Source organism: Triturus cristatus, chromosome 5_1 (assembly GCF_964204655.1).
Source record: "Triturus cristatus chromosome 5_1, aTriCri1.1, whole genome shotgun sequence".
NCBI lineage: Eukaryota > Metazoa > Chordata > Amphibia > Caudata > Salamandridae > Triturus > Triturus cristatus.
Window position 1 is genome coordinate 97,831,177 of NC_140587.1, and position 26,945 is coordinate 97,858,121.

At 52.0% G+C, this 26,945-nt stretch overlaps 1 protein-coding gene across 2 annotated transcripts in view; it reads right to left on the reverse strand.

Annotated features, from left to right (window-relative positions):
* MROH1 (maestro heat like repeat family member 1) overlaps positions 1-26,945 on the reverse strand; it is a 2,508,022-nt gene that overhangs the window by 297,806 nt on the left and 2,183,271 nt on the right. For both annotated transcript variants that reach the window (XM_085604508.1, XM_085604507.1), the window contains one exon: positions 22,292-22,447. In XM_085604508.1, the coding sequence (XP_085460634.1) occupies positions 22,292-22,447 (156 nt within the window). The remainder of the gene's footprint in view (positions 1-22,291; positions 22,448-26,945) is intronic.

The following is a 26,945-nucleotide window of genomic DNA, read 5'->3' on the forward strand; positions in this document are numbered from 1 at the left end:
GAAGGACAACCTTGTCCGGATGAACAGACAGAAAAGGAGGCTTTGAAGATAAAGCCTGGAGCTCACTCACCCGTCTAGCCGAGGTGATGGCTACCAGAAAAGCAGTCTTAAGAGTCAGAAGACGAAGAGGACAATTGAGAAGAGGCTCGAAGGGAGCGCACATCAGGAACGTCAAGACAAGATTCAAGTCCCACTGAGGCATTACAAAAGGGACAGGAGGGAACGTGTGAATAATGCCTTCGAGAAAGCGTGTAACTACAGGGGACTTGAAAAGAGAAGGCTGATCAGGAAGCCGTAAGAAGGCAGAGATGGCAGCAAGATAACCTTTCAGGGTGCCCAGGGCAGAGCCCTGCCGGGCCAAAGAAAGAAGAAAGAGGAGAACCTCAGAAAGAGGGGCGGAAAGGGGATCCACAGCCTTTGCTGTGCACCATGCCACAAATTTGTTCCACCGGCAGGCGTATACCGTCTTTGTGGAGGGACGCCTGGCTGCCAGAATGATATCACAGACTTCAGGAGGCAAGTCAAATGGCATCAACTGCCGCCGCTCAATCTCCACGCATGGAGGTGGAGGCTGGACAGGTTCGGGTGGAGGACCGTCCCCTGCTGCTGCGACAGAAGATCCTCCCGAAGGGGCAGACGTATCGGAGGATCGGTCAACATACTGAGTAGCTCGGGATACCAGTACCTTCGTGCCCAATCCGGAGCCACCAAGATGACTTGGGCCCGGTCGTGCCTGATCTTCTTCAGCACTCTGGGCAGAAGTGGTATAGGCGGAAAGGCGTACAACAGACCGCAACTCCACTCGTGACGAAAAGCGTCGCCGAGCGAGTGCCGCCTTGGAAATTCCAACGCGCAGAACTGCTGACATTGAGCGTTCTCTTCGGTGGCGAATAGATCTAACCAAGGCTCTCCCCACTGCTGAAAGAGACCTTGCGCCACTTCGGAGTTCAGACGCCATTCGTGATCCATCATGCACCGGCGGCTGAGTTTGTCTGCTCTGGCGTTCAGAGAGCCCGCCAGATGTTGAACCACTAGGGTGACGCCCTGGTGTTCCAGCCACGTCCAGAGGCGCAGAGCCTCCTGACAAAGGGTCCACGACCCCACCCCGCCCTGTTTGTTGCAATACCACATGGCGGTGGTGTTGTCCGTGAACACCTGCACGACACTGCCCCTGACAGAGGGAAGGAAGGCTTTCAGTGCAAGTCGGATCGCTCTCAACTCCAACAGGTTGATGTGGAGACGAGACTCCGCCGGAGACCAGAGGCCTCTGATCTCCGCCTCTCCCATATGGCCACCCCATCCCAGGAGGGACGCATCCGTCACTACGACATGCTCGGGTTGGGGAAGGGAGAGGCTTCTGCCCAAGACCCAATCGCGGTCCGTGAGCCACCACTGCAACTGCCGTGCAGTGCCCTCCGAGATCAAGACATGGTCCGACAGGTTTCCGTGATGCTGGGCCCACTGAAACTTCAGGTCCCACTGCAGAGCCCGCATGCGCCGCCTGGCGTGATGCACTAGTAGGATGCAGGAGGCCATCAGCCCCAGAAGCCGCAACACTAGCCTGACCGAAACCCAGGATAGAGGCCGAAAGATGGGAATCAGGGCCTGTATATCCCGGACCCGCTGTTCCGGTGGATAGACCCGGAACTGCGCCGAATCGAGAACCGCTCCGATGAAAAGGAGCTTCTGAGAGGGACACAGGTGTGACTTCGGCACGTTGATGGAAAACCCCAGCAAATGCAGGAGATACGCCGTAGTCTGGAGGTGGGAGACGACTGCCTGGGGCGAGCCCGCCTTCAACAACCAGTCGTCGAGATAGGGGAAGACTGGAACCCCTGATCTGCGCAGATGAGCTGCGACCACCGCCATCACTTTCGTGAACACCCGAGGGGCACTGGTGAGGCCGAAGGGGAGCACGGTAAACTGAAAGTGCTCTTGGCCCACCGTGAACCGCAGGTAACGCCGGTGGGCCGGCAGGACGGGGATGTGGAAATATGCGTCCTGCAAGTCCAACGCTACCATCCAGTCTCCGGGGTCTAGGGCAGCTAGAACCTGAGCCAAGGTCAACATCTTGAACCTTTCCTTCCGGAGGAAGGCATTGACGTTCCGAAGGTCCAAGATAGGGCGCAGGCCCCCTTTGCCCTTCTTGGGAACCAGAAAGTAGTGGGAATAACAACCACGACCCACTTCTGGACTCGGAACGCGCTCGACGGCCCCCTTGGCCAAGAGGGCCGAAACTTCCTCGTGGAGAAGATTCAAATGATCCCCCGAGATACGGTGGTGCTGCGGTGGCATGGCTGGAGGGGTCGTCTCAAAGGGGAGGGAGTAGCCCCTTCGGACGATTTGCAGCACCCACCTGTCCGATGTGATGGACCGCCAGTGGAGCAGGTGATGGCGAACTCTGCCGCCCACTGGCGTGGAATGGGCCTGAAAGCTCGGACTAGGAAGGCTTTGAGGCGGATGCTGCCGGGGTGGATGTGGGCTGACCTCGTCGTCCTCCAGATCCGCCTCGGCGGAAACCACGTCCGCGACCGCACGCAGGTTGGTTCTGCGGCTGGTGGCTAGGCGCACGTGAGGAGGCACCCCTTCCTTGGCCACGAAAGGGGCGAAAAGCGGAAGATTGCGATCGCGGGGCCGAGAGGCCCAAGGACTTGGCCGTAGCCCGGGAGTCCTTAAAGCAGTTCAGTGCACTGTCCGCTTTCTCGCCAAACAGGCGAGTGCCATCAAACGGCATGTCCATGAGAGTGCTCTGGACATCGCCCGAAAATGACGTGGACCGCAGCCAGGCGTGACGTCTAAGCGCCACTGTGGTAGAAATGGCCCTACCCAGCGAGTCCGTGGTGTCAAGCCCACAACGTATAGCATGTCGCGCGGCATCCCTATCATCGGCCAGAGCCTGGGTAAGTCGTGTCCGGACCTCCTCCGGACACAGGGGCAGCGCGTCCTCCACCGCATCCCACAGAGAGTGGGAATAACGGTCCAAGAGACAAGCGGTGTTCAAAGACCGCAGGCCCAAACTAAGGGAGGAGAACAGCTTCTTGCCAAACTGTTCTAGTCTCTTGGAATCCCGGTCCGGCGGGGCGGTCGGGAAAGAGGATTGGGAGGTGGAGGCCTGGATAACCAGGCTCTCAGGGGTATGGTGTTGGGACAGGAAAATGGGGTCGCCGGGAGCAGGGCGGTGGCGCCTGGCGACGTTCCAGTCCACAGGAGGAACTGTGGAGGGCTTGGACCAGGTGCCCTGTAGAACGTGAATGAGGGCCTCATTGAATTGCAGCAGAGGCTCAGTGGAGCTTGCTGCAGACTGAAGCACCTCGGTAAGGACGTTAGTCCTCACAGCCACGGCAGGCAGCTCGAGCCCAAGGGCTGCGGCCGCCTTGCGCAGCACCACAGAGAAAGCAGCGCCCTCCTCCGAAGCCACAGTCGGAGGAGAGACAAATCCAGTGTCTGGAGAGGTATCCAGGCCACTGGCCTCACCCAGTTCATCTGCCCAGTTCTGGGACAGTTGAGCCTGAACGGCCATAGGATCCTCAGATCCCTCCCAGTTGTCCCCATCATCCGACTCCTGGTATAGAGGAGAAAGTAACGGAGCCGGGCGGTAGACATAATGTGTCTCTTGCGGCGTCGATCTCGGCGTCCATCGACGCCGGACCGGTGCCGGGCCCGGAGTGGGACTGAACCGGGGCTCGACGTCGAGCGGAGTCGACGTCGGCATCGGAGGTGGTACCGGTGTCGACGCCGGCGGAGGAGGCGTGACGAGGTCGACCGGCGTCGACGGGGACTCGAGAACGGGTCCCTCGGGCGCTTGCGGCGTCGAGGCCGGAGCCGTCAACGGCGCCGGGGCCGGAGCCACCGGCAGGCAAGGCTGCCCAGTCGGGTCCGCGGGGCCCGAAGGCGCACCAGCGGGCGCCGACGGCGGAGCCAGGTTCCTCATGGCCGAGAGGAAGGCACTGACTTCCGCCGGCGTCGCGTTAGTCCCAGGGACCGGAGGGTATGGGGACGGGCGCGGTGCCTGCGGCTCCGCCGGAGCCGCGGGGGTGGAACCACCCTGACCCTCGGCCGAGTCGCGCGACCGGCGAGGGGAGTCCGAAGAGCGATGTCGCCTCTTGGACTTCTTGGAATGCTTCGACTTACCCGAAGACTTGGATCCCTGTGAGAAGTTGGCCTGATATGTAGTGCTCACTATTCTAGTGATCACTGTGTATCATTCCAAACGACCCTTATTGATGATTGGTTGTAAGTCAACCTTTTAGACCAGCTATCCTAGTAGCGTGGATACGAGCAGTCTTTAGGCTAAACTCTAGAGGGCGTATTAAGCCAGCTGTTTACCAACACATATACCCCTTGAACACCAAGTGAAAGGACACCACACAAGTTGTTATGAAAATAAAAGGATATTTATTTATAACAAGACTACCCTGGCTCTTTATGAGTCAGGGAGCTAAGCACACGACAAAACTCTTAGGAAAATACTTCAGTTGCACAATTTACACAAATGCCCGAGGGGCACGAGAAACCATCTACACTAACAGTGAAATGCGAATGGTTAGAGTCTGGAGATACTGATTCCGGAGTGATCCGATCAGTGGGACTAAACGAAAAAGGAACTGGACACTTGTAGAGCGAACCTGCGATGGAGCACCGAGATGCTCGAGTTACCTAGCCCGGAGGCTGCGGCTGCGTGAAGTTCGTCAAGATGTCGGGAGTCCTCGTGTAGTCTCAGGAGCCTGAAAGAAGAAGTTGCTGGCAGGCGACCAGTGACGATGTTCAGAGCGATCCAAGCCTGGATCGGTGGTGAAGGAAAACCTGAAAGCAGAGGGGACTCAGTTCTCAACCGCTAGCCAGCGATCGTGTGGGTACCAGGAGGGTACCGGCTGAAGTCACCTCGACCAGGTGAGTGGGTGACGTCGGACTCGGCTGTTCCTCGGACCAGGAGGCGCGGCGGCGACCAGGATGGAGGGCGAGCTGTCCCACGAAGGTGTCTGCTGTCGATGATGCTGGGCCCAGGAAGGGGCAGCGGATCTTGGCAGTGGCCACCCAAGCGGGGGAGTCAAGATGGCGTCGGGAGTGGACCAGGAGGGTCCGTGGTACTCCTCCGTTGAAGGGGAGCAAGAGCCAGTCTGGAGCAACCAGACTAGTGATGAAACAATCGTGGTGCGTCGTGAAGAGGGCCACAAGCCGGTCGGCAAGTGGTCGAACAACGCGGTGAACAACAAGGAGCGGAAGGGCCCCCACGCAGATCTCGGGGATGCTGGGGAGGCAGACTTCGATGCTGGAGCTGCTCAGGGTTAGGGCTTCTCAAACCCTAGGTGCACTCACTCGAGGGTCCCTCGGTGGGCGTGCTAGATAAGCGTCGTGCAGTTTCTGAAGATAGCCGGTCCCGCAGGTCTCGTCACACCTACGACTCTCAGCTGAGCTGATGAGGGAGGTAAAAGGTCAGAGATGGCAGGGAACTCGGGTCTCGTCGAGCTGGGCAGTCTTGATCCGTAGGAGAGACTTACAGCAAACCGCAAGCGCTTAGATGGTGCCTGCTGGTGCAGGGTGGCTACTCCTTAGCCACAAGGGAGAGTCTTCAGAAATAGTCAAGAGTTCCTTTCGTGGAAAGTAGTTCGTGATTCGGAGTTATCCGATTATCTGATTATCCAATTTGGGAAGGGGACTCGCTCCTACCTTTATTCTAAGAAAAAGGGGCTGGCCCGTGACTAGGTTCTACCTATGGGTGGAGCCAGGAGGGGGGTGGTTACACCCCTATCCTTTGTCCGGCTTCGCGCCAGCTCAGGGGCTGGTGTGCCCCTGAAACTGGTTTGAGCCGGGCTATGCACAGTGAGCACCGGGGTGCCACTTGCAATCACCTTCCTTTCAGCCCTGCCTACCTGGGATACACAAACCCTGTCTGGGACGGTGCTAACACCGCCCTCGACAGGAAACCCTTTGTCCAAGCTCCCCTTGCTGGAAGGTCCCCCAGCAGCAGGAGGTCAGACTTGTGTCTGGTGGCAGCATCCATTTTGTGATGCTGAGGCTTGAGTCAACTTTAACCGGGGTTCCAGGTTACTTCCATGTCGTGTCCCTCTAAAAGGGGGGAATGCTAACCCCGTCACCAGGACTGGCGAGGGGTTCGTATTCCCATTCGTATGACACCTTACTCGACATGTATAGGTGATGCGATGCCAAAGTTAGCAAATAACCGCAAGGATTATAATGCCTTAAAAGTAGTTGGCCCGCGTCACCATGGAACGGCTATTAGGGCTTGGTTCCGCAAGCCGTCGACGGGCTCAGCTCGCGCCAGAGCACCGTCCCACATGATTCCCTGCACTCTGCCTTCAGGATTGATAAGGCCTGCTATAGGAGTGACTGATAGGAATCCATGTGTCCATTTTAGGGTTTAGGTGTAGGAATACTACACCTACAGCAACGGGTGATTACACCACGTGGCCCCAGCTGTCGTGCAGCCAGTTGTGTCAGATTTGGGCGGCCATTCCAGGGGTGGCATAATACATGCTTCAGCCCCTGGTAGGCCCTGGGTACACCGATGCCCTGGATACCTGTGGTATGCTGAGACAGGGACTGACAAGGTGGCCCAGTTCCAATTAGTGGATGCACCTAACGTACATGTGTGTTAATTTCGAGAGAGAACAGCTAGGCTGTGGGTCTGATTGGCAGGCCCACAGCCGGAGAAAGTCGTAAACCAATGAAGCAAAAGCAAAAAATCTGGGTGATCATAGGATTGCAGACCCTACTCTCCTACATGACCCCCCCCCAAACTTTGGGACAATAAGCTAACCTTGACCAGGTGAGTCTTCTTGCTCTAAGTGGAAATACCTGGAGAGCCCATCTGCATTGCCATGATCAGTGCCAGGTCTATGCTCCACTGTGAAGTCCATACCCTGTAGGGAAATGGACCACCTAAGTAGTTTGGGGTTTTCACCCTTCATTTGATTTAGCCACAACAGGGGCTTATGGTCGGTCTGAATCTTGAAGTGAGTGCCAAACAAGTATGGCCTCAACTTCTTCAGGGCCCAAACTACAGCAAAGGCCTCCCTCTCAATAGCTGACCAATTCTTCTCTCTGGGGGTCAGCCTCCTGCTAATAAAAGCTATGGGCTGGTCATGACCATCAAAATTCAGTTGCGATAGAACAGCTCCCACACCCAGCTCCGAAGCGTCTGTTTGGACAATGAATGGTTTGGAGTAGTCTGGACTCTTTAGGATAGGTGCTGTGCACATGGCCCGCTTTAGGTCATCGAACGCCTTCTGACAGCTTGCTGTCCACTGAACTTTTTTTGGCATCTTTTTACTTGTCAGGTCGTTTAGCGGGGTCACAATGGATCCATAATTTCTGACAAATTTCCGGTAATAACCAGTCAGGCCCAAGAAAGCTCGAACCTGAGTCTGGGTGGTTGGAGGAGCCCAGTCCTGGATGGCCTGTATTTTGCTCTCCAACGGTTGAACCTGGCCTCCACCTACAAGGTGGCCCAGGTATACAACCTGTGTCTGCCCTATCTGGCACTTGGTGGCCTTGATAGTGAGGCCTGCCTTCTGCAGGGCCTCTAACACTTTCCTCAGGTGGACCAGGTGATCCTCCCAGGTGGAGCTAAAGACAGCGATATCATCCAGATACGCCGCACAGAAGTCGTCCAACCCAGTGAGAACTCGATTCACCAGCCTTTGGAAGGTGGCAGGTGCATTTTTCAAACCAAAGGGCATTACCACGAACTGATAATGCCCACCCGGGGTAGAAAATGCTGTTTTGGGCTTGGCCTCCTCAGCTAACCTGATTTGCCAATACCCAGCTGTCAGGTCAAACGTACTTAAGTAGTTGGCCGAGGCCAACCGGTCGATAAGTTCGTCTGCTCTTGGTATCGGGTGGGCGTCGGTCTTAGTGACCGCATTGAGACCTCTGTAGTCCACGCAAAACCTCATCTCTTTCTTACCGCCCTGGGTGTGAGGTTTCGGCACGAGCACTACGGGACTAGCCCAGGGGCTGTCCGAGGGTTCAATGACTCCCAGCTCCAACATTTTCTGCACCTCTGTCTTGATGCAGTCTCTGACATGATCAGGTTGCCGATAGATTTTACTCTTTACGGGCAGACTGTCCCCAGTGTCGACCTCGTGGGTACACCACTTGGTCTGACTGGGTGTCAGAGAGAACATATGTCGAAAGGATTGAAGAACCTGTTTACAATCCTCTTGTTGATGTCCAGAGAGGCTGCCACAAAAGACAACACCATCTACTGATCCATCGTCAGGGTTCTGAGAGAGCAGGTCTGGGAGAGGGTCACTCTCCTCCTCCTGTCCCTCATCTGTGGCCATGAGCAAGCCCATGCCCTCCCTGTCGACATATGCCTTGAGCCTGTTTACATGGAGCACCCTGTGGGGGCTCCGGGGAGTTCCCAGGTCTACCAAGTAGGTGACCTCTCCCTTTTGCTCAATGATCGTGTGGGGCCCAGACCATTTGTCTTTGAGTGCTGCTGGGGCCACTGGCTCCAGCACCCACACCTTCTGTCCAGGCTGGTACACCGTCAGGACAGCCTTTTGGTCGTGCTTTCTGTAATTCTTGGCTCGCCTCAAGGTTTTTAGACGCCTTTTCCATGTACTCCGCCATCCGCGAGCGGAGACCGAGTACATAGTCCACAATGTTTGATGCCGGCTTTCTGAGAGGTCTCTCCCATCCTTCCTTTACCAAACAAAGGGGTCCCCTTACAGGATGTCCGAACAGAAGCTCAAAAGGGCTGTAGCCAACCCCCTTCTGCGGGACCTCTCTGTAGGCGAACAAGAGGCAGGGTATCAGGACATCCCATCTCCGCCGAAGCTTTTCAGGTAGTCCGTGAATCATCCCTTTTAGGGTCCGGTTGAATCTCTCAACCAGCCCATTGCATTGTGGGTGATAGGGTGTGGTGAACTTGTAGTTGACACCACATTCCTTCCACATAGCAGTCAGATATCCCGACATGAAGTTTGCACCTCTGTCTGAGACGACCTCCTTAGGGAAGCCCACTCTGGAGAACACTCCAAGTAGGGCCCGTGCCACCACAGGTGCCGTAGTGGTCCTAAGGGGAATAGCTTCAGGATACCTGGTGGCGTGGTCCACCACCACCAGTATAAACTTGTGCCCTGATGCTGTCTGGGGTTCCATTGGTCCGACAATGTCGATCCCCACTCGTTCAAAGGGTACCCCCACCACTGGTAGTGGTATGAGGGGGGCCTTTGTCGTGCCACCTGATTTACCACTGGCTTGGCAAGTGACACAGGAGCGGCAAAACTCCTTCGTATCCTCGGACATGTGGGGCCAGTGAAAGTGTGGAACAATTCTGTCCCAAGTCTTATTCTGGCCTAAGTGACCTGCAAGGGGAATCTCGTGGGCCAAGGTGAGAAGGAAACCTCTCAGAGACAAGGGGATGACCAGCCTCCTGGTCGCACCAGGTTTGGGGTCTCTTGCCTCGGAGTACAGGAGTCCATCGTCCCAGTACACTTTGTGGGTACCTGTGGCGTTCCCTGCAGCCTCAGCAGCGGCCTGCTGTCTGAGGGGTTCAAGTGAGGGGCAGTCTAACTGTGCCTTCCCCAGGTCTTCCCTGGAGGGTCCCCCTGAGCCCAGAAACTCAACCTGACCAGGTTCAAGCTCTTGCGGCTCAGTTTCCCTCAGTTCTTTAAGGTCAGCCTCCTCGGAGACTTGATCCACGACCTGGGGCAAGGGGGAAGGCGAAGCCTTACCCTTACTGCTCCTTTTCTTGGAAGGTGTCTGGTCCGTTCTTCCAGGATCCAGCACCTGTTCAGTGGGGCATCTTTTGGCCTGTGACCTGGTCACAGCAAGGACATGTGCTGGCAAACCTAACATTTCCATGTGAGTCCTCTGCTCCACTTCTGACCATTGTGACGTTTCCAAATCATTGCCCAACAGACATTCTACGGGGAGGTCTGAACTAACCACAACCTTTTTCGGGCCACTTACCCCTCCCCAGGAGAAATCAACAACTGCCATACTGTGATTGGTAGTGACGTTGCTGGCATTGGTCACTAGGTAACTGGTACCTAGCATGATCTGTCCAGGGTCCACGAAGTTAGGCGTCACCATGGTGACACTGGCACACGTGTCCCTGTAGGCCTGAGCCACTTTTCCATTTATCAAAGGTGTCTGCCTGTATTTGCCCAAAGTATTGGGACTGGCATCAGGGGACATATCCATATCCACTGTACAGACAAGGACGGCCTGAGTGAGCGTGCCGACTAAGTCGTCACTCCCCTCGGTTCCCAAGGTTAACCCAACTAATGCCTTGGGAGGCGCACTACCACTGCTGACTGTACTAGGGGGCGCAGGTGCCTTAGGGGCTGCAGTGGTAGGAGTTTGCCCTCCTTTCTTGGTGCACTCACTAAACCAGTGAGTCTTACTTTTACAGTACTGGCACCACCTTTTTGACTGGCCTTCTTGAGTCTTCTTCTTCTGTGAAGCCTGACCCCCACCCTCTTTGGTTTGTTGGGGACCTGTCGAAGACTTCTGGTCATTTTGTTCGTTCTTGTTACCCTTTTGGTCTGCTTTCTTCTGACCACCCTGGTTCTGATTCTGGTTCTGCTTGACCCTTGTTCTGACCCATCTGTCTGCCTTCTTTCCCAATTCTTGGGGAGAGGTCAGATCCGAGTCGACAAGGTGCTGATGCAACAATTGGTTCTGACAGTTGTTTAAAATCTGTTCTCGCATGATAAGATTGTACAATCCTGTGTAATCAGTAACCTTGCTACCCAGCAACCAGCCTTCCAAAGCCTTAGTGGCACAATCGACAAAGTCAGCCCAATCCTGAGACTGAATTTTCTGGGTGTCCCGGAACAGCAACCGGTACTGTTCCGTGGTTAAGCCGAACCCATCAATCAGTGTGTTCTTCAGGACTTGGTAGTTGTTAGCATCCTCAGCTCTTGTAGTGAGGAGCTTGTCCCTTCCTTTACCTTCAAAGGAAAGCCACAGTATAGCTGCCCACTGACTTGGGGGGACGCACTGGACAGTGCAGGCCCTCTCCAAGGCAGTTATCCACTTGTGGATGTCGTCCCCTTGTTTAAAGGGGGGCACTATTTTACTCAGGTGTCTAGTGTCTATACCCCTGTCTTTCTCTCTATTGAGAATGCTGCCACCAGTGGGATCTAACCCACTTAATTTCTGCTCTCGGGCTAAGGCAAGTCTTTCTTTGGCGAGGGCAAGTTCTTCCCGCTCGATCCTCAGATTGACCTCCCGCATCTTCGCTTCATGCTCCCTCCTCTGAGGGGAAGTCATTCCTCTCTGAGAAGGTGCCTGAGAGACATGTGTATGAACCGATCTGCCAGAGCCTCTGGAGAGAGACCTAGCTCGTCCGTTCCCAAGGTTAAGCCTGCTTGAGCGTGGGCCCGGGGCTCCCCCAGTTCCATTCTCATGCCTGCTTAAGTTGGTCCTTGTAAGCCTGCCGACTACCACTGGACCTTTGTCTGCCTCGTCTCCCGATAACTCGTCCTCGTCCTCCTCCTCTGTGTGGAGGTCGAGGTCTGGGTCACCGAGGGTTCCCTCTAAGGGAGGCATGTTCCCATCTGCACTGGGGGGACCTGGGTTAGAGGACCTCCTAGCATCGTACGCCTCTAAGAGACCTATCAGTATTGCGATGGTAGGGTTAGAACCCTGGTTTAGCTTCCTGGAGGCACACAGTTGTCTCATCTCCTTGAAGCTAAGAGTTGCATATCGTGACACGACCTGTGGAGGGTCACTGACCACTAGGGGAGTCCCTGCAGACTCTCCGTGGACCGACATGCTTTTCTAGTGAGGTGTAAGTGTTGCACCTACCTACACTATGGGTTTACCTACTGATCCCTTGCTAAGAGTTGTAGTCAGGGTGTGCTAAGCCCTTGTTACACTACAACAGCCGGTTCAGTAGAACTCGGAGTATTCTAAGTTAAGTTATATGTACCTGGGTACTTATGTGATCTTTCACTGCGATATTCTTAGGATACGTGTGTGGTAAAACAACAGCAAGCTCAAATCCCAACCGCTGCTCACCAATGTGAGAAGTTGGCCTGATATGTAGTGCTCACTATTCTAGTGATCACTGTGTATCATTCCAAACGACCCTTATTGATGATTGGTTGTAAGTCAACCTTTTAGACCAGCTATCCTAGTAGCGTGGATACGAGCAGTCTTTAGGCTAAACTCTAGAGGGCGTGTTAAGCCAGCTGTTTACCAACACATATACCCCTTGAACACCAAGTGAAAGGACACCACACAAGTTGTTATGAAAATAAAAGGATATTTATTTATAACAAGCCTACCCTGGCTCTTTATGAGTCAGGGAGCTAAGCACACGACAAAACTCTTAGGAAAATACTTCAGTTGCACAATTTACACAAATGCCCGAGGGGCACGAGAAACCATCTACACTAACAGTGAAATGCGAATGGTTAGAGTCTGGAGATACTGATTCCGGAGTGATCCGATCAGTGGGACTAAACGAAAAAGGAACTGGACACTTGTAGAGCGAACCTGCGATGGAGCACCGAGATGCTCGAGTTACCTAGCCCGGAGGCTGCGGCTGCGTGAAGTTCGTCAAGATGTCGGGAGTCCTCGTGTAGTCTCAGGAGCCTGAAAGAAGAAGTTGCTGGCAGGCGACCAGTGACGATGTTCAGAGCGATCCAAGCCTGGATCGGTGGTGAAGGAAAACCTGAAAGCAGAGGGGACTCAGTTCTCAACCGCTAGCCAGCGATCGTGTGGGTACCAGGAGGGTACCGGCTGAAGTCACCTCGACCAGGTGAGTGGGTGACGTCGGACTCGGCTGTTCCTCGGACCAGGAGGCGCGGCGGCGACCAGGATGGAGGGCGAGCTGTCCCACGAAGGTGTCTGCTGTCGATGATGCTGGGCCCAGGAAGGGGCAGCGGATCTCGGCAGTGGCCACCCAAGCGGGGGAGTCAAGATGGCGTCGGGAGTGGACCAGGAGGGTCCGTGGTACTCCTCCGTTGAAGGGGAGCAAGAGCCAGTCTGGAGCAACCAGACTAGTGATGAAACAATCGTGGTGCGTCGTGAAGAGGGCCACAAGCCGGTCGGCAAGTGGTCGAACAACGCGGTGAACAACAAGGAGCGGAAGGGCCCCCACGCAGATCTCGGGGATGCTGGGGAGGCAGACTTCGATGCTGGAGCTGCTCAGGGTTAGGGCTTCTCAAACCCTAGGTGCACTCACTCGAGGGTCCCTCGGTGGGCGTGCTAGATAAGCGTCGTGCAGTTTCTGAAGATAGCCGGTCCGGCAGGTCTCGTCACACCTACGACTCTCAGCTGAGCTGATGAGGGAGGTAAAAGGTCAGAGATGGCAGGGAACTCGGGTCTCGTCGAGCTGGGCAGTCTTGATCCGTAGGAGAGACTTACAGCAAACCGCAAGCGCTTAGATGGTGCCTGCTGGTGCAGGGTGGCTACTCCTTAGCCACAAGGGAGAGTCTTCAGAAATAGTCAAGAGTTCCTTTCGTGGAAAGTAGTTCGTGATTCGGAGTTATCCGATTATCTGATTATCCAATTTGGGAAGGGGACTCGCTCCTACCTTTATTCTAAGAAAAAGGGGCTGGCCCGTGACTAGGTTCTACCTATGGGTGGAGCCAGGAGGGGGGTGGTTACACCCCTATCCTTTGTCCGGCTTCGCGCCAGCTCAGGGGCTGGTGTGCCCCTGAAACTGGTTTGAGCCGGGCTATGCACAGTGAGCACCGGGGTGCCACTTGCAATCACCTTCCTTTCAGCCCTGCCTACCTGGGATACACAAACCCTGTCTGGGACGGTGCTAACACCGCCCTCGACAGGAAACCCTTTGTCCAAGCTCCCCTTGCTGGAAGGTCCCCCAGCAGCAGGAGGTCAGACTTGTGTCTGGTGGCAGCATCCATTTTGTGATGCTGAGGCTTGAGTCAACTTTAACCGGGGTTCAAGGTTACTTCCATGTCGTGTCCCTCTAAAAGGGGGGAATGCTAACCCCGTCACCAGGACTGGCGAGGGGTTCGTATTCCCATTCGTATGACACCTTACTCGACATGTATAGGTGATGCGATGCCAAAGTTAGCAAATAACCGCAAGGATTATAATGCCTTAAAAGTAGTTGGCCCGCGTCACCATGGAACGGCTATTAGGGCTTGGTTCCGCAAGCCGTCGACGGGCTCAGCTCGCGCCAGAGCACCGTCCCACATGATTCCCTGCACTCTGCCTTCAGGATTGATAAGGCCTGCTATAGGAGTGACTGATAGGAATCCATGTGTCCATTTTAGGGTTTAGGTGTAGGAATACTACACCTACAGCAACGGGTGATTACACCACGTGGCCCCAGCTGTCGTGCAGCCAGTTGTGTCAGATTTGGGCGGCCATTCCAGGGGTGGCATAATACATGCTTCAGCCCCTGGTAGGCCCTGGGTACACCGATGCCCTGGATACCTGTGGTATGCTGAGACAGGGACTGACAAGGTGGCCCAGTTCCAATTAGTGGATGCACCTAACGTACATGTGTGTTAATTTCGAGAGAGAACAGCTAGGCTGTGGGTCTGATTGGCAGGCCCACAGCCGGAGAAAGTCGTAAACCAATGAAGCAAAAGCAAAAAATCTGGGTGATCATAGGATTGCAGACCCTACTCTCCTACAATCCCGACGACCGATGGTGACGTCGGCTGCGGCTCCGCGACCGATCCTTGGACCTCCTCCTGGACCTGGATCGAGAGGCGCGCGGAGCCGAGTGGCGAATCTCGAAAAGCTTACGGGACCGCTCCCGTCTAGCCTTCGAGGTCAGGGCCTTACAGTCCGAGCACGACTCCGTGTCGTGGTCGAGGCCCAAGCAGTACAGGCACCGGCAGTGATGGTCCGTAACCGACATCAATCGGTTACAGTCCGTACAGGCTTTAAACCCAGGCATCCTACCAGCACCGGTGTCGATTGACAGGATCAAAAAGGATCAAAAAGTTTGTCAAAAATTGACTAAAGGGGTAGCTCTCCCGGATCTGCGCTTACTGGCGCGGAAAAAAGAAGAACTGAAGTCAGCGCGCGAGGGCGGCGTCTAAGTACTCCGACGACGTCATCCCGGCGCACGACGCCGACGACGGACGCGGAGCCGCAGACGACGCCTAGCGACGCGCAAGGGGTATTGCTGACGAAAAATCTTCCGGATCCAGTCTGACACCTGGGGATATTCTAAGGTGAGGAATCTAACTAACGTGTTTCTTTCAGATCAGGGAGTTCTCACCCAAGGAATGGACGGATATTACCTACAGGTCCCGGGCATCATCATGCAGCACATCAGGGAGGGAAATGCTCTTAAAAATTGCACACTATTGGTACTACACCCGGTGAGAGTCGCCAAATGGAAGACCCGCAGCAGTGATCGCTGTTGGCGCAGTTGCAGACAGGTAGGTACCCGGACCCATATTTTATAGCACTGCCCTAAGATGCAGGCATTCTGGGAGGCTATACTGCCATTAGTTGATCAGATATATCAGACTGAACTTTCCTGATTTCCCAGTTATATCCTGCTGGGACTACCCAATCCTCTCACATACCCCCTTCGATCTTGTAGGGGCAGGGCAATCACACTAGCGCTGGGGGCGGCCAAACAGGTTCTCCTGGCAAGATGGGGCATGACCGAAATCCCTACTAAGTTAGACTGGCTACACAAAATATGGGAGGTAGTGCGGATGGAACAGATTACAGCCGGGATCAATCACACCTTGCCTAAATTTGATAAAACCTGGGGCTCTACGGTGGCATACTTATCTTCAGAGTTCATAGAGCTTACCTGCCCCCGATTTCTTAGAGTACTGCGGTTCACCACGACCCCCCTCACAGACACACCCTCCCTCCAAAAGACAATCAGCCCTAGGTCCCTACCGAGTATTACTGTACGATGTGGGTGGATACCTGTCCTTTCTCCTTTCTGTTTCTTACCATCTCTTTTTCACATTTCTTCCTATGTTCTTTATTTCACTCTCTCTCTCTCTACAATGAAGTTTGATCTTGAATTTGAATAAGGTGCTTCCCACCGGCCAGTGGAATGCGGCACATTCATTAAAAACGATTGAAATCATAAAATGATAAATATTCATTTTAGGACAGATTTATTCACTGGATCAGACTTGAACAGTCCGTGAACTAGCTACTTCTATTAATATCATGCAATGTTGTTCAGAAGAACAAGTTACTTACCTTGGGTAACGCTTTTTCTGGTGGATACTGTATCTGCCTGTGGATTCCTCACCATGTGAATATCCCCTGCGCCAGCAACATTCGGAAACTTTTGTAGCTCTCCACGCAGACGAGGACGACTTCACAGAAGCATGGCTCCGCTCGCGGCTCCGCTGACGTCACTGGATCCATAAGAGGACCTAGTCAGCGTGATGACGTCAGTTCCGCCCTTTTTTCCGTGCCTTTGAGGCACACGGACGGACTGACAGCAATATATATATACAGTACATAATATACAAAACAACACAAAGTGTGGAGATAATACAGGAAGGCAAAGGAAATAACACACTGCCTTTGACAGTAACAAATACATTTTGAAACATCATCAGTAATGTAGGTATACAAGGTTGGACAACGGGGAGGCGGGTGGGGCAGTGAGGAATCCACAGACAGATACTATATCCACCAGAAAAAGCGTTACCAAAGGTAAGTAACTTGTTCTTCTGATGGATACATCTGCCAGTGGATTCCTCACCTTGTGAAAAGATTCCCACAGCAGTCCCACGCCCGGAGGAGGGTGTCCACCCTTCTATACCAGAAAGCCCTGAAGGATGGAACGAGCCAAGTGTCCGTCCCTCCTCACCTCGGAATCCAAACAGTAATGCTTTGCGAAAGTGTGGAGGGAAGCCCAAGTTGGCGCTCTACCAAAGTCCTCCACAGGAACACCTCTAGATAAGGCAGATGTAGAAGACTTTGCCCTGGTAGAATGAGCCCTTATACCCTCTGGAGGTTCCTTACTGGCCAAAGAGTAACAAATCTTGATGCACAAGATAATCCATTTGGAAAGGGTGCGCTTGTGCACCGCTCTGCCTTTCCTGCAGTCAACAAATCCCACGAAGAGCTGGTCGTCCACTCGAAAATCTTTAGTCCTATCGAGGTAAAAGCTCACCGCCCTCTTAGGGTCCAAGCGGTGAACCACTCCTCCTCCTTAGAAGGGTGAGGGGGGAGGATAGAAGGTAGGAAGGGTAATGGACTGCCCCAGATGGAAAGGAGTTACCACCTTAGGCAGAAAAGCAGCCCTGGTCCTTAGAACCATTCTTTCAGCATGAATGGTCAAGAACGGGGGTGAACTCAGAGCTTGAAGCTCACTTACCCTCTTTGCCGAGGTAATGGCAATGAGAAAAACGGTTTTGAAAAACAACAGCCTTAAGGGACATTTGTACAAGGGCTCGAAAGGAGAACCCATCAGGTAAGTTAAGACACGATTTAAGTCCCACTGAGGCACAATAAAGGGAGTAGGCGGAAATTTGTTGGTAAGGCCCTTCAGGAATCGTAATACAAAGGGTGATTTAAACAAGGACGGCTGATCCGGCAAGCAAAGGAATGCCGACAAAGCCGATTAATATCCCCTTACAGTAGCTACAGCAAAGCCCTGCTGAGCAAACTGAAGGATGTTGGATAAACAAGCCCTCAAAGGGTCAACAGACTTCTTTCCGCACCAAAGAACAAATTTAGACCACCTATAAGAATAGATAGATTTAGTGGAATGACGTCTGGCAGACAATATTACATCTACCATGTCAGGCAGGAGAGAAAAAGAATTTAGGTTGCCCCGTTCAATCTCCAGGCATGAAGGTGTAAGCTCTGGAGGTGGGGGTGCAGAACCTGCCCCTCCGACTGCAAGAGGAGGTCTGCCCTCAGAGGGAGACGGAGCGGAGGGCATGAGGAGAGGTGGGGAAGATCTGTATACCACACCCTTCTTGGCCAATCCGGGGCGATCAATATGACTTGGGCCCGGACTTGGTGAATCTTCCTCAGAACCCGAGGAATCAAGGGTATGGGAGGAAACCCGTAAAGGAGTTGAGTGTCCCATCTCAACTGAAACGCGTCCCCCCAAAGCTCCCTGCATCGGATACTGGAGATTGCAGAATGACGGGCAGTGAGCATTCTCGTCAGTGGCAAACATGTCCACCCGAGGAGTTCCCCACGTCCGGAAGACGTGACGAATCACCTCCGGATGAAGCCTCCACTCGTCGTCGACAGACAACTGCCGACTGAGACTGTCTGCACGCACGTTCAGAACTCCGGCCAGATTTGCCTTCAGACAAATCTGATGATCCTAAACCCAGGACCAGAGACGCACAGTCTCTCTGCAGAGACAATGCGACCCCACTCCTACCTGCTTGTTGACATACCACATCGCGGTAGTGTTTCCGGCCGGACTTGAACCGACTGACCGCTAAGGGAAGGGAGGAAGGCCTTGAGTACTAAACGTATCGCCCGCAACTCCCAAAGGTTGATGTGAAGCAACCTCTCCTCTGGAGACCAAAGACCCCTGATCTCCAGATCCCCCAGATGCGCACTCCACCCTAAAGTGGATGCATCCGTTATCACTGTGGCCACCGATGGACGTAGATGAAAGGGCTTTCCTTGAGACAGATTGCCCTCCATGCTCCACCAAGATAGATCAGTTGCAGCTTCTCTGGAGATCCTCACAGACTCCCTGAGATCCCCGTTGTGCTGATACCAATGCCTGCGGAGGCACCACTGGAACACCCTCATGTGCCAGCGTGCATGGTTGACCAACAGAATGCAGGAAGCAAACAGACCGAGCAGACGAAGGACCTTCAGGACTGGAACGACCGCTCCATTGTAAAACAAAGGAATCATTTCCTGTATGTCGAGAATCCTTTGAGGAGGTGGGAATGCTCGACACACAGTAGTGTCCAGTACCGCCCCCTTTGAACAAGTTGCGCTGAGAGGGCACCAGGTGAGATTTGGGCACGTCTATCGAGAAACCCAACTTGTACAACAGCTGGGTTGTAACTTGCAGATGATGAAGCACCTTCTCTGGCGACTCCCGCTTTGATCAGCCAGTCGTCCAGATAGGGAAAAACTGAAATCCCTGATCTTCTGAGATGGGCTGCCACCACTGCCATCACCTTGGTGAAGACTCGAGGTGCAGTACTAAGTCCAAACGGAAGGACCGCAAACTGTAAATGTTGCGACCCTACCTTAAAACGGAGATACTTCCTGTGCGACTTCAGGATGGGGATGTGGAAATACGCATCCTGCAAGTCGATAGACACTATCCAATCCTCCTGTTGCAGCGCTTGAAGAACCTACGCAAGGGTGAGCATCTTGAACTTCTCTTGCTTCAGAAAAAGGTTCAAGATCCTGAAGTCCAGAATTGGACGTAGCCTGCCATCCTTTTTCGGAATCAGGAAATACCGGGAGTAGCATCCCTGACCCCTCTCCTGCTCTGGAACCACCTCTATTGCACCTTTTTTTTAACAAACGTAAGGACTTCCTCCTGCAGGAGAAGAAGGTGGTCCTTTGAGCAAGGACCCTTGGCAAGGAGGGTAATTCGGAGGGAATACCCGAAAGGGAAGAGCGTACCCATTTTCTACAAGATCTAGAACCCAAAGGTCTGTAGTGACCGATTCCCAATCTTGTAGAAAATGGGTAAGCCGGCCCCCCACAAAACCAACATGATCCAGAATGGTGGATCTAGGGCTGCTTTGCAGTGGTGGGAGGGAGGAAGAGGAGAGCTGCCAACCTCGAGCAAGACCTCTGATTCTGCCCCTGTAGCTCTTATACAGAATATTCTGTTGTTGCTGCTGCCTGTATGTCCGAAAGGACGACCTCACAAAGCCTCTGTATCTCCTATATGAACCCCTAGGCTGAGTCGGCAGACCCAGGGATTTGGCCGTGGCTTTGCTTTCTTTGAATCTCTCCAATGCCGCATCAGCCTTTTTACCAAAAAGGCCCAGAACCGTCAAAAGGCAGGTCTAGAAGCGTTGCCTGCACATCAGGGGAGAACTCAGATGATTTCAGCCACGCACTCCTACTTGTGGCGACTGAGGAGCCCATAATTCTGGCGACAGAGTCCGCACTGTCCAGGCCACTCTGGATAACCTGATGCGCAGCCGCCTGGGTGTCCGACAGCACTTCCTTAAAGTTCTGCCTGTCCTCCTCTGATAACTTGGGGGCCAGTTGTTAAGCAGAATCCATGAGAGCATGGATATAACGGCCCAAGAGACAGGTGGCATTTGTTGACTTTAAGGCCATACTTGCCAAGGAGAAAAATGTCTTGGCTGACTGGTTGAGTTTCTTAGCATCCCTGTCACTAGGGACCTGTGGAAAGGCACCGGAAGACTTCTTGAAGCAAGCAGCCTGAACCACCAGACTTTCCGGAGAAGGAAGGGAGGTAAGAAAGTCTGGATCACCCGGAGCCGCCCTGTACCTTCTAGCCACAGTTTTAGAAACCGCAGGAGCTGAAAAGGGCTTTCGCCATACCTCCATGACTGGTTCAGTGATGGCCTCATTAAATGGTAGTAAGGGTTGAGTCACAGTGGAGGGAGAATGTAAGACCTCAGTAAGGATGTTTGGTTTGAATTCAGCAGTTGGTAGCTGTAAATCCAAAAGCTCCGCTGCTTTCCTAATGACCGTGTGTGTGGTAGTGAGCCACGTCTTTAGAGGGAGTATCGGATAGAGGAGTAATCTCACACTCTGGTGACAAATCTAAGCCACTAGCCTCCTTCAACTCCTCAAACAAGTCATCAGACTCCATGAGCTCACCCTCTTCTATCTCTTCCACCTGGAACCTTTGCTCCTCCAGGATTCTTTGACCTTCTCGCTTGGACCTAATCCTCAGGACCGGCATCGGTGGCACCACAACCGACTCTGATGGCGCCGGAGCCGGCGTCGAACACGGATCCGGAGGAGCAGCCGGAGTCAGACGGGGTCGAGCTGGTGTCGGAGAAGATGGAAGCGGCGTGGATGTCCTCGGCGCCGTGAAATGCCAAGACGGCATCGCAGGGAAAAAAGGCACAAATGGAGCCTAAGCGTAGGCTTGAGGAACCCCCAGATTAAAAGCCATTGGACCCATGGGACCCGAAGTTGCTCCAGAGGGGTACATCGCTCTCCTGAAGACGCCATACATTGCATTCACATAATGCGATGGGTCTTGACCCGGGCCTGGAAAGGGGGGGGATAGGGCTCAGATTGAGGCATAACCGGACTCGGGCCAATCGGCGCCGACGGTGGAGCCAGCGGAGTCGAAGATTCATCAGGAGCCGGAGCTTCTTCAACTGGAGCAGGAGAACCTGCCGGCATCGGAGATGGAGCCGGAGAGTGCTCCGGTGAAGCCGCAGGCGAGGTCAGGCAAACAGGAGAAGCAGGATTTGAGACAGGAGAGGGAGAAATATAGTCCTTACGACGTCGAGTAGGCGAAGTCGATCTCGGAGTCGCTTCCTTATCCGAACGGTGTCGAGAACCATGCCTGTTCTTCTTTTTATGCTTCCTGGACTTAGAAGCATGTCCCGACTTCGACGCCGACCTTGACCTCGATCTGGAGCGTCTTCGACCTCTCTTCTCTTTTTTCATCCTTGCTATAAACAGCTTAGCTTCTCTTTCTTTTAAGACCTTAGTACTCATCTTCCGTCAGCAAGAGCATCCCTCGACGTCGTGATCCGATGACAGGCACCAGACACAGTCCTCGTGCGGATCCGTGATGGCCTTGTGCTTAGCGCACTCTCTACACGGCTTCAATCCGGACTTCTTCGTCGACATCTTTGAGCAACTGACGTCATCACGCCAACGAGGTCCTCTTATGGATCCAGTGACGTCAGCGGAGCCGCGAGCGGACCCGTGCTTCTGTGACGTCGTCCTCGTCGGCATGGAGAGCTACAAAAGTTTCCGAATGTTGCTGGCACAGGGGATATTCACAAGGTGAGGAATCCACTGGCAGATGTATCCATCAGAATGGATATGTATCAGTGGGAGCATGGATGAGAGCTCAGGGCCGGGATATCACTGTGTACAGTGATAGGCCCCGCTTCAACATAAACAAAATAAGGTGTAGACAAAATCTAGCACTGCATACCCTATTACAGTCCCAACAGGTCAATATTTAAGAGGTTAATAGAATTTAACAGAAGAAAAATTGCTGCAGTATGTTGCAACAATATCAGAGATTCACAATAACAATAATGAGCACAGATTTAAAAAATATATATTCAAAAGAGATCACCATTAGAAAATATGAAGCAAACTGAGTCACATAATCATGATCAAGATGTCAGTGAAAGTTTAACAACAAGAGCTTAAAATGGTGATCTCCAAAGTTTCGGGAAATGAATGTTCTATGAAGCACACTCACCTTTACAACCTCTGACATGGGGTCCTGAAGGTGAAGTAACAAAGCAACTAAGCCATTCAGAATTTGCTCGAAGAAAACATCTTCATTGTTCCCAGTGCTGAATTTGGTAAGTTTCCCAAATAAAATGATTGAAGCTTTACGCAGTTCTGCTTTCTCCTGAAGAAAATATGCACATGAAAAGTAATGCACGGTCCAGTAACTGAGTTTGTTAAAACTGACCTCTTACTTAAACACCTAGAAATGACAACCCAGAGTTAACAAGCAATTGACATCTTCTTCAGTACCTCAGTTTCCTTGGCGTAGTCAGGGACAATTAACTGCAGCAGCTCCCCTACTGATGTGAAACTGATGAGAAGAACTTAAATCCCCTAATTGGCAGAGCCAGGAACAACCTCACGACCAAACTCTCACCTCAGGATTGAAGACAGTATTTTCTATTCACAAACTATATTGCCATATATTTTCTGTAAAACATTTTCTACATATTTATTTTGTTGTCAAAATATATAAGTTCTGTAAATTTGAGATGCTTTAAAAGAATATAGACTCCCTAGAAGGAGAATGATACCTCTTTGCTACCATTTGCACCTTTATTCTCATACCTTGCTGCAGCACTCGCACAACATTCTAAGGTGTGGGCACCACTTAATAAAATTAAAAGATATAGCACTCTGAAGTAACCACAACTTAATACATCAAGCTTTACAAAACTCACAAATAAATAAATAAAACGTAAAACACAAAATTGGATTCCCTGTGCGGACTACCATAGAAGAATCTAAGGCCTGAGGACCAGTGGTTGATGCTGCAAATCTAAACATCAACTCTAAAAGTACCATCAGGTATTATTATTTGGTAATGCTTTATGAGTGTGTGTCATTTTAAATGTCGCTTCATTGCCGTAGCTGCTATTCATCTAACTGAATGAGCCAGAATAGTTTCAGAAGAGCAAGTTTATTACCCTTGGTAACACCCTTTTTTAGTAGATAGAGTTTCTAACCACAGTTTAATAACCTGTAGAATATGCCCCAGGCGCCTGACTGGATCCAGAAACCTTTCATCGCAGTGCACCCACCCGCCGCTAGGTGGCACCACATGGCTCTGTGTAGACTTTGTTCTGCCCTTCAGGTGATGGAGGGGAGCCACCCGTCTCTTGCTAACGTCCATTTGTTGCTTGGATTCTTCTGCATCCTTGGGCGTGAATCATAAAAACAAATGCCGGTACCAGTTTGCAAATCTCTACTTTGGGACCTTTTTAGAAATTAAAAGAGGCCACTCCACAGTACAGGGACGTGGAAGGGAAGTGAAGTTAGACAAAATATCCACCAGAAGAACAAGTTACTTTCCTTCAGAACCGGATTATCTGGTACACAGTCTAGCCGCAGATTCCTTAACTTGTGAATTTTCCCCAGGTGTCACACTAGATCTGAAAATGTTTCTGGAGTATCTCTGCACGACAAGGGACAGCGTTGTAAGGCTTCATGATTACATTGACTCCAGTTGTGACGTCAGAGGAGCCATATAAGTCCCCTCAGACACACAGACGTCAGTTTCTTCTGTGAAAACTTCCATGCCAGAACAAGGAGCAACTACAGAAACTGGCTGCGATAACAGTGTGCCAAAAGAGATCAAAATATCTTGAAAAACAGGGAAAATGGAAGTAAATGGTATGATAATACCCAGACGAGGCCCATAAGAAAAGACCAAAAGGAATGACGAAGTAAACAAACAAAAAGTATGGCAATACCAAGTCAGGATTTAGGAAGTCAAACCAAATGGTCCATTGGACTACACAATTACATTACACAGTGATCACAGTTATATAAAACCAGTACTGAAAAGGGTATAACCCTTACATTTCTGATCATTCACAGAGTGGGTCGGATGGGCAGGGCGTTACGGAATCTGCGGCTAGTCAGAGTGTGTCTTTATCAAATAATACGTTAGACAAGCTAAGTACTTGTTCATCTGTTAGAGACATCTACCCGCAGATTCCTTAACTTGTGAAATAAATACCATAGCCATGCCCACTCAAAGGCGGGTCTGCAAACTAATCCTACTTAAGCTCTCAGAGAACCAGCCAGTCAAAATGAACCACAGGCCAGACATATGTAGGGATTAGATGAAAAAGAACTTGAGCTCCTTATAAAAACTGTGGCAAAGACCACAGACAACGTAAATAAAGAAACTGGAAGACACATCACCTGCAAATTATCGCTTGAGCATGAAGCCGAGTATGAGAAAAAAAGAAAAAGAATACACCTCAGATATCCTTAAACCACTTAAACTGTTACAGACTGTATTGAAACAATAACATTTGCACCCTGCAAAAACACCAATCAGATGTAACCAAAAGAAGGCCATGTCAAAGTCTTAACAAGTTAGGCCCTTTGTATCATTTATACAGGCTAAGTTTTGGGTCAAAATTAAAGAACATATAACAGAGAAACAGTAATTAATACTCTGCATCACTTCTTATCTTGGAAGTGTCTCAATGCTGAATCTGCCTGCCCCAAATAAATGGGCACTGTCAAAGAGCCTATCGACTAAAGTCACCTGTACAGTCTCTGAAAAACCTGAAGCTCTTAACGATGTACAATGCCGGAATGCCACCGAAGATGCCATGGTCCTAAATCGGTAGTATCCATGCCACATCTGATTGTCAGCTTAGTTGCTTGTTGTCCATCTCTAATTAGGTTTTCAACATGAGAATGGAGGCTATCCGGAAGCGATGGTAACATGGTCTGCAAGGTATCCTACAAAGCATGGGAAATCCACCCATAGAACACAAGGCATGTCGGTGGATCTTGACACAGAACTAGCAGAGGGGAAGATATGTCTGCCACGTGCATCTTGACTTCTAGATTCCTTGTTTAACAGAGACTTAGGTGCAGAATGCACAACCTGCGAGGCGTTAACAGCCTGAACTACCAAGCTACGAGTGGTAGGATGCCTGAGGAGACAAACTGGGTCTCCTGGAGCAGACATGTCTGCAAGATATCACCTTCCACTGAGACCCCTGAATCTGGCTTGTCCCATATTCCTAACAATATGTCAAAAAGGGCCTCACTGTTTGAAAGAACAGGTTCTTCTCCTGATTGTCCTTGGTAAAGGACATCAATCAGGGGGTTGGTGGACTTCTTCACAGCAGGCAGTGACAGTCCGAAACTGCTGCTACACATCTATGAATGAGGCACTTGCCTCCGTAGCGGGACTAGGAGGTGGAAGTAGCCCGAGGCTGGAGAGGACTCCAGCCCACTAGCCTCACCAAAAGCAGATATCCAACTCTCCTCCACTTGAGATGGATTAATTTCAGAAATAGGCTGGAAGAGCCCAGACCTCTTTACATCACCCGTTAAAAGGTGATTCTCTGAAGTCTCACTCTGAGAAGGAACTGAAAACGCAGCATTCCCCACAGATTGCACTATCTACGCCGAGAAGTCAACTCTTCGCCATTGATATGAGGAAGAGGAGAGACTTTGATAGGCGCCACCGATGTCAATGTCTGAGTCGGCTGACAGACCATGGACGCTGAAGATGGAGTCCCAGAAGGACTATGCAACGGCGTCATAACGGAGTCGGCCGACACCGACCGGCGTCAACCTAAAGATTCAAATGGCCCAACCTCCACGGAGGATGAATCCACCAGCACGGTTCCGCTCACCTCCTTGGGGCCCATGATCGCTCCATTGGAAGTTGGAGAACCAAAGATGAGGTGTAGAGGGTTATAATACTCCCTCATCTGGGGCCCTGGCTCCCGCAGGGAGATGCAGGTTGGAGTCGTGAACTGCTTCCTCAACTGTCAAACTGGAGATGCTGTGGGAGACAGTCTCCACGTGGGAAGTCGGGGAGAAAGGGGGGGGCCCAATTTCAAATGCCTGTGCTAACCCTTGTACGTTCCTGATGTGCAACGTCATGGATATCGGCTCCGGGTCTTAGAACAACTTCACAAACTGACATTCACAGGAAAAGAAGAACAAGGCCATAATGTCATTGAGGACTGCGACAGACGTGCCACCAGCAACTTCATACGGCGTTCCTTAAGTGCCTTCAACTTCAGTCTCTGTCCGGAGCGGTAATTCTTAGAGTCATGGTGTTCCCCCATACACCACATACAAACTGTATGCAGTTCTGCAACCAACATCTGCCGGGAACAGGTCCCACAAGGCTTAAAGCCCGATGACATTGGGGAAAGGCGCACAGTTCCCACCGCCAAGAGCTGTCAAAATAGGCCAGGAAAAATGCAACCTGAGAATCCAGTTCTCAGAATCCGCGTTGCAGCGCGGAAAAGACGACAACTGTAGTCCGCACCCCAGTGGGGACGTATATGGCTTCACTAACGTCACAACCGGAATCAACGTCATCACGGACATACAACACCATCCCTCGGCGCGCAGAGGTACTGCTGAAAAATGCCTGGATCCAGTCCGACGCCTGGGGAGAATTCACAAGTTAAGGAATCTGTGGCTAGATGTCTATCAGATAGAGCATTAGCGAAGGTAAGCAACTTGTCCTTCTGATAGTTACTTTTAACAGCAGATTGCTCACTTTTAGAATTTATACCAAAGAAGTGCCTGTCAAGATTGAGTGTCACTGGGGTGGACTCAGAACAAAAACTTACAGGCCAGAGAAAACAGAATCTGGATCTGATTCG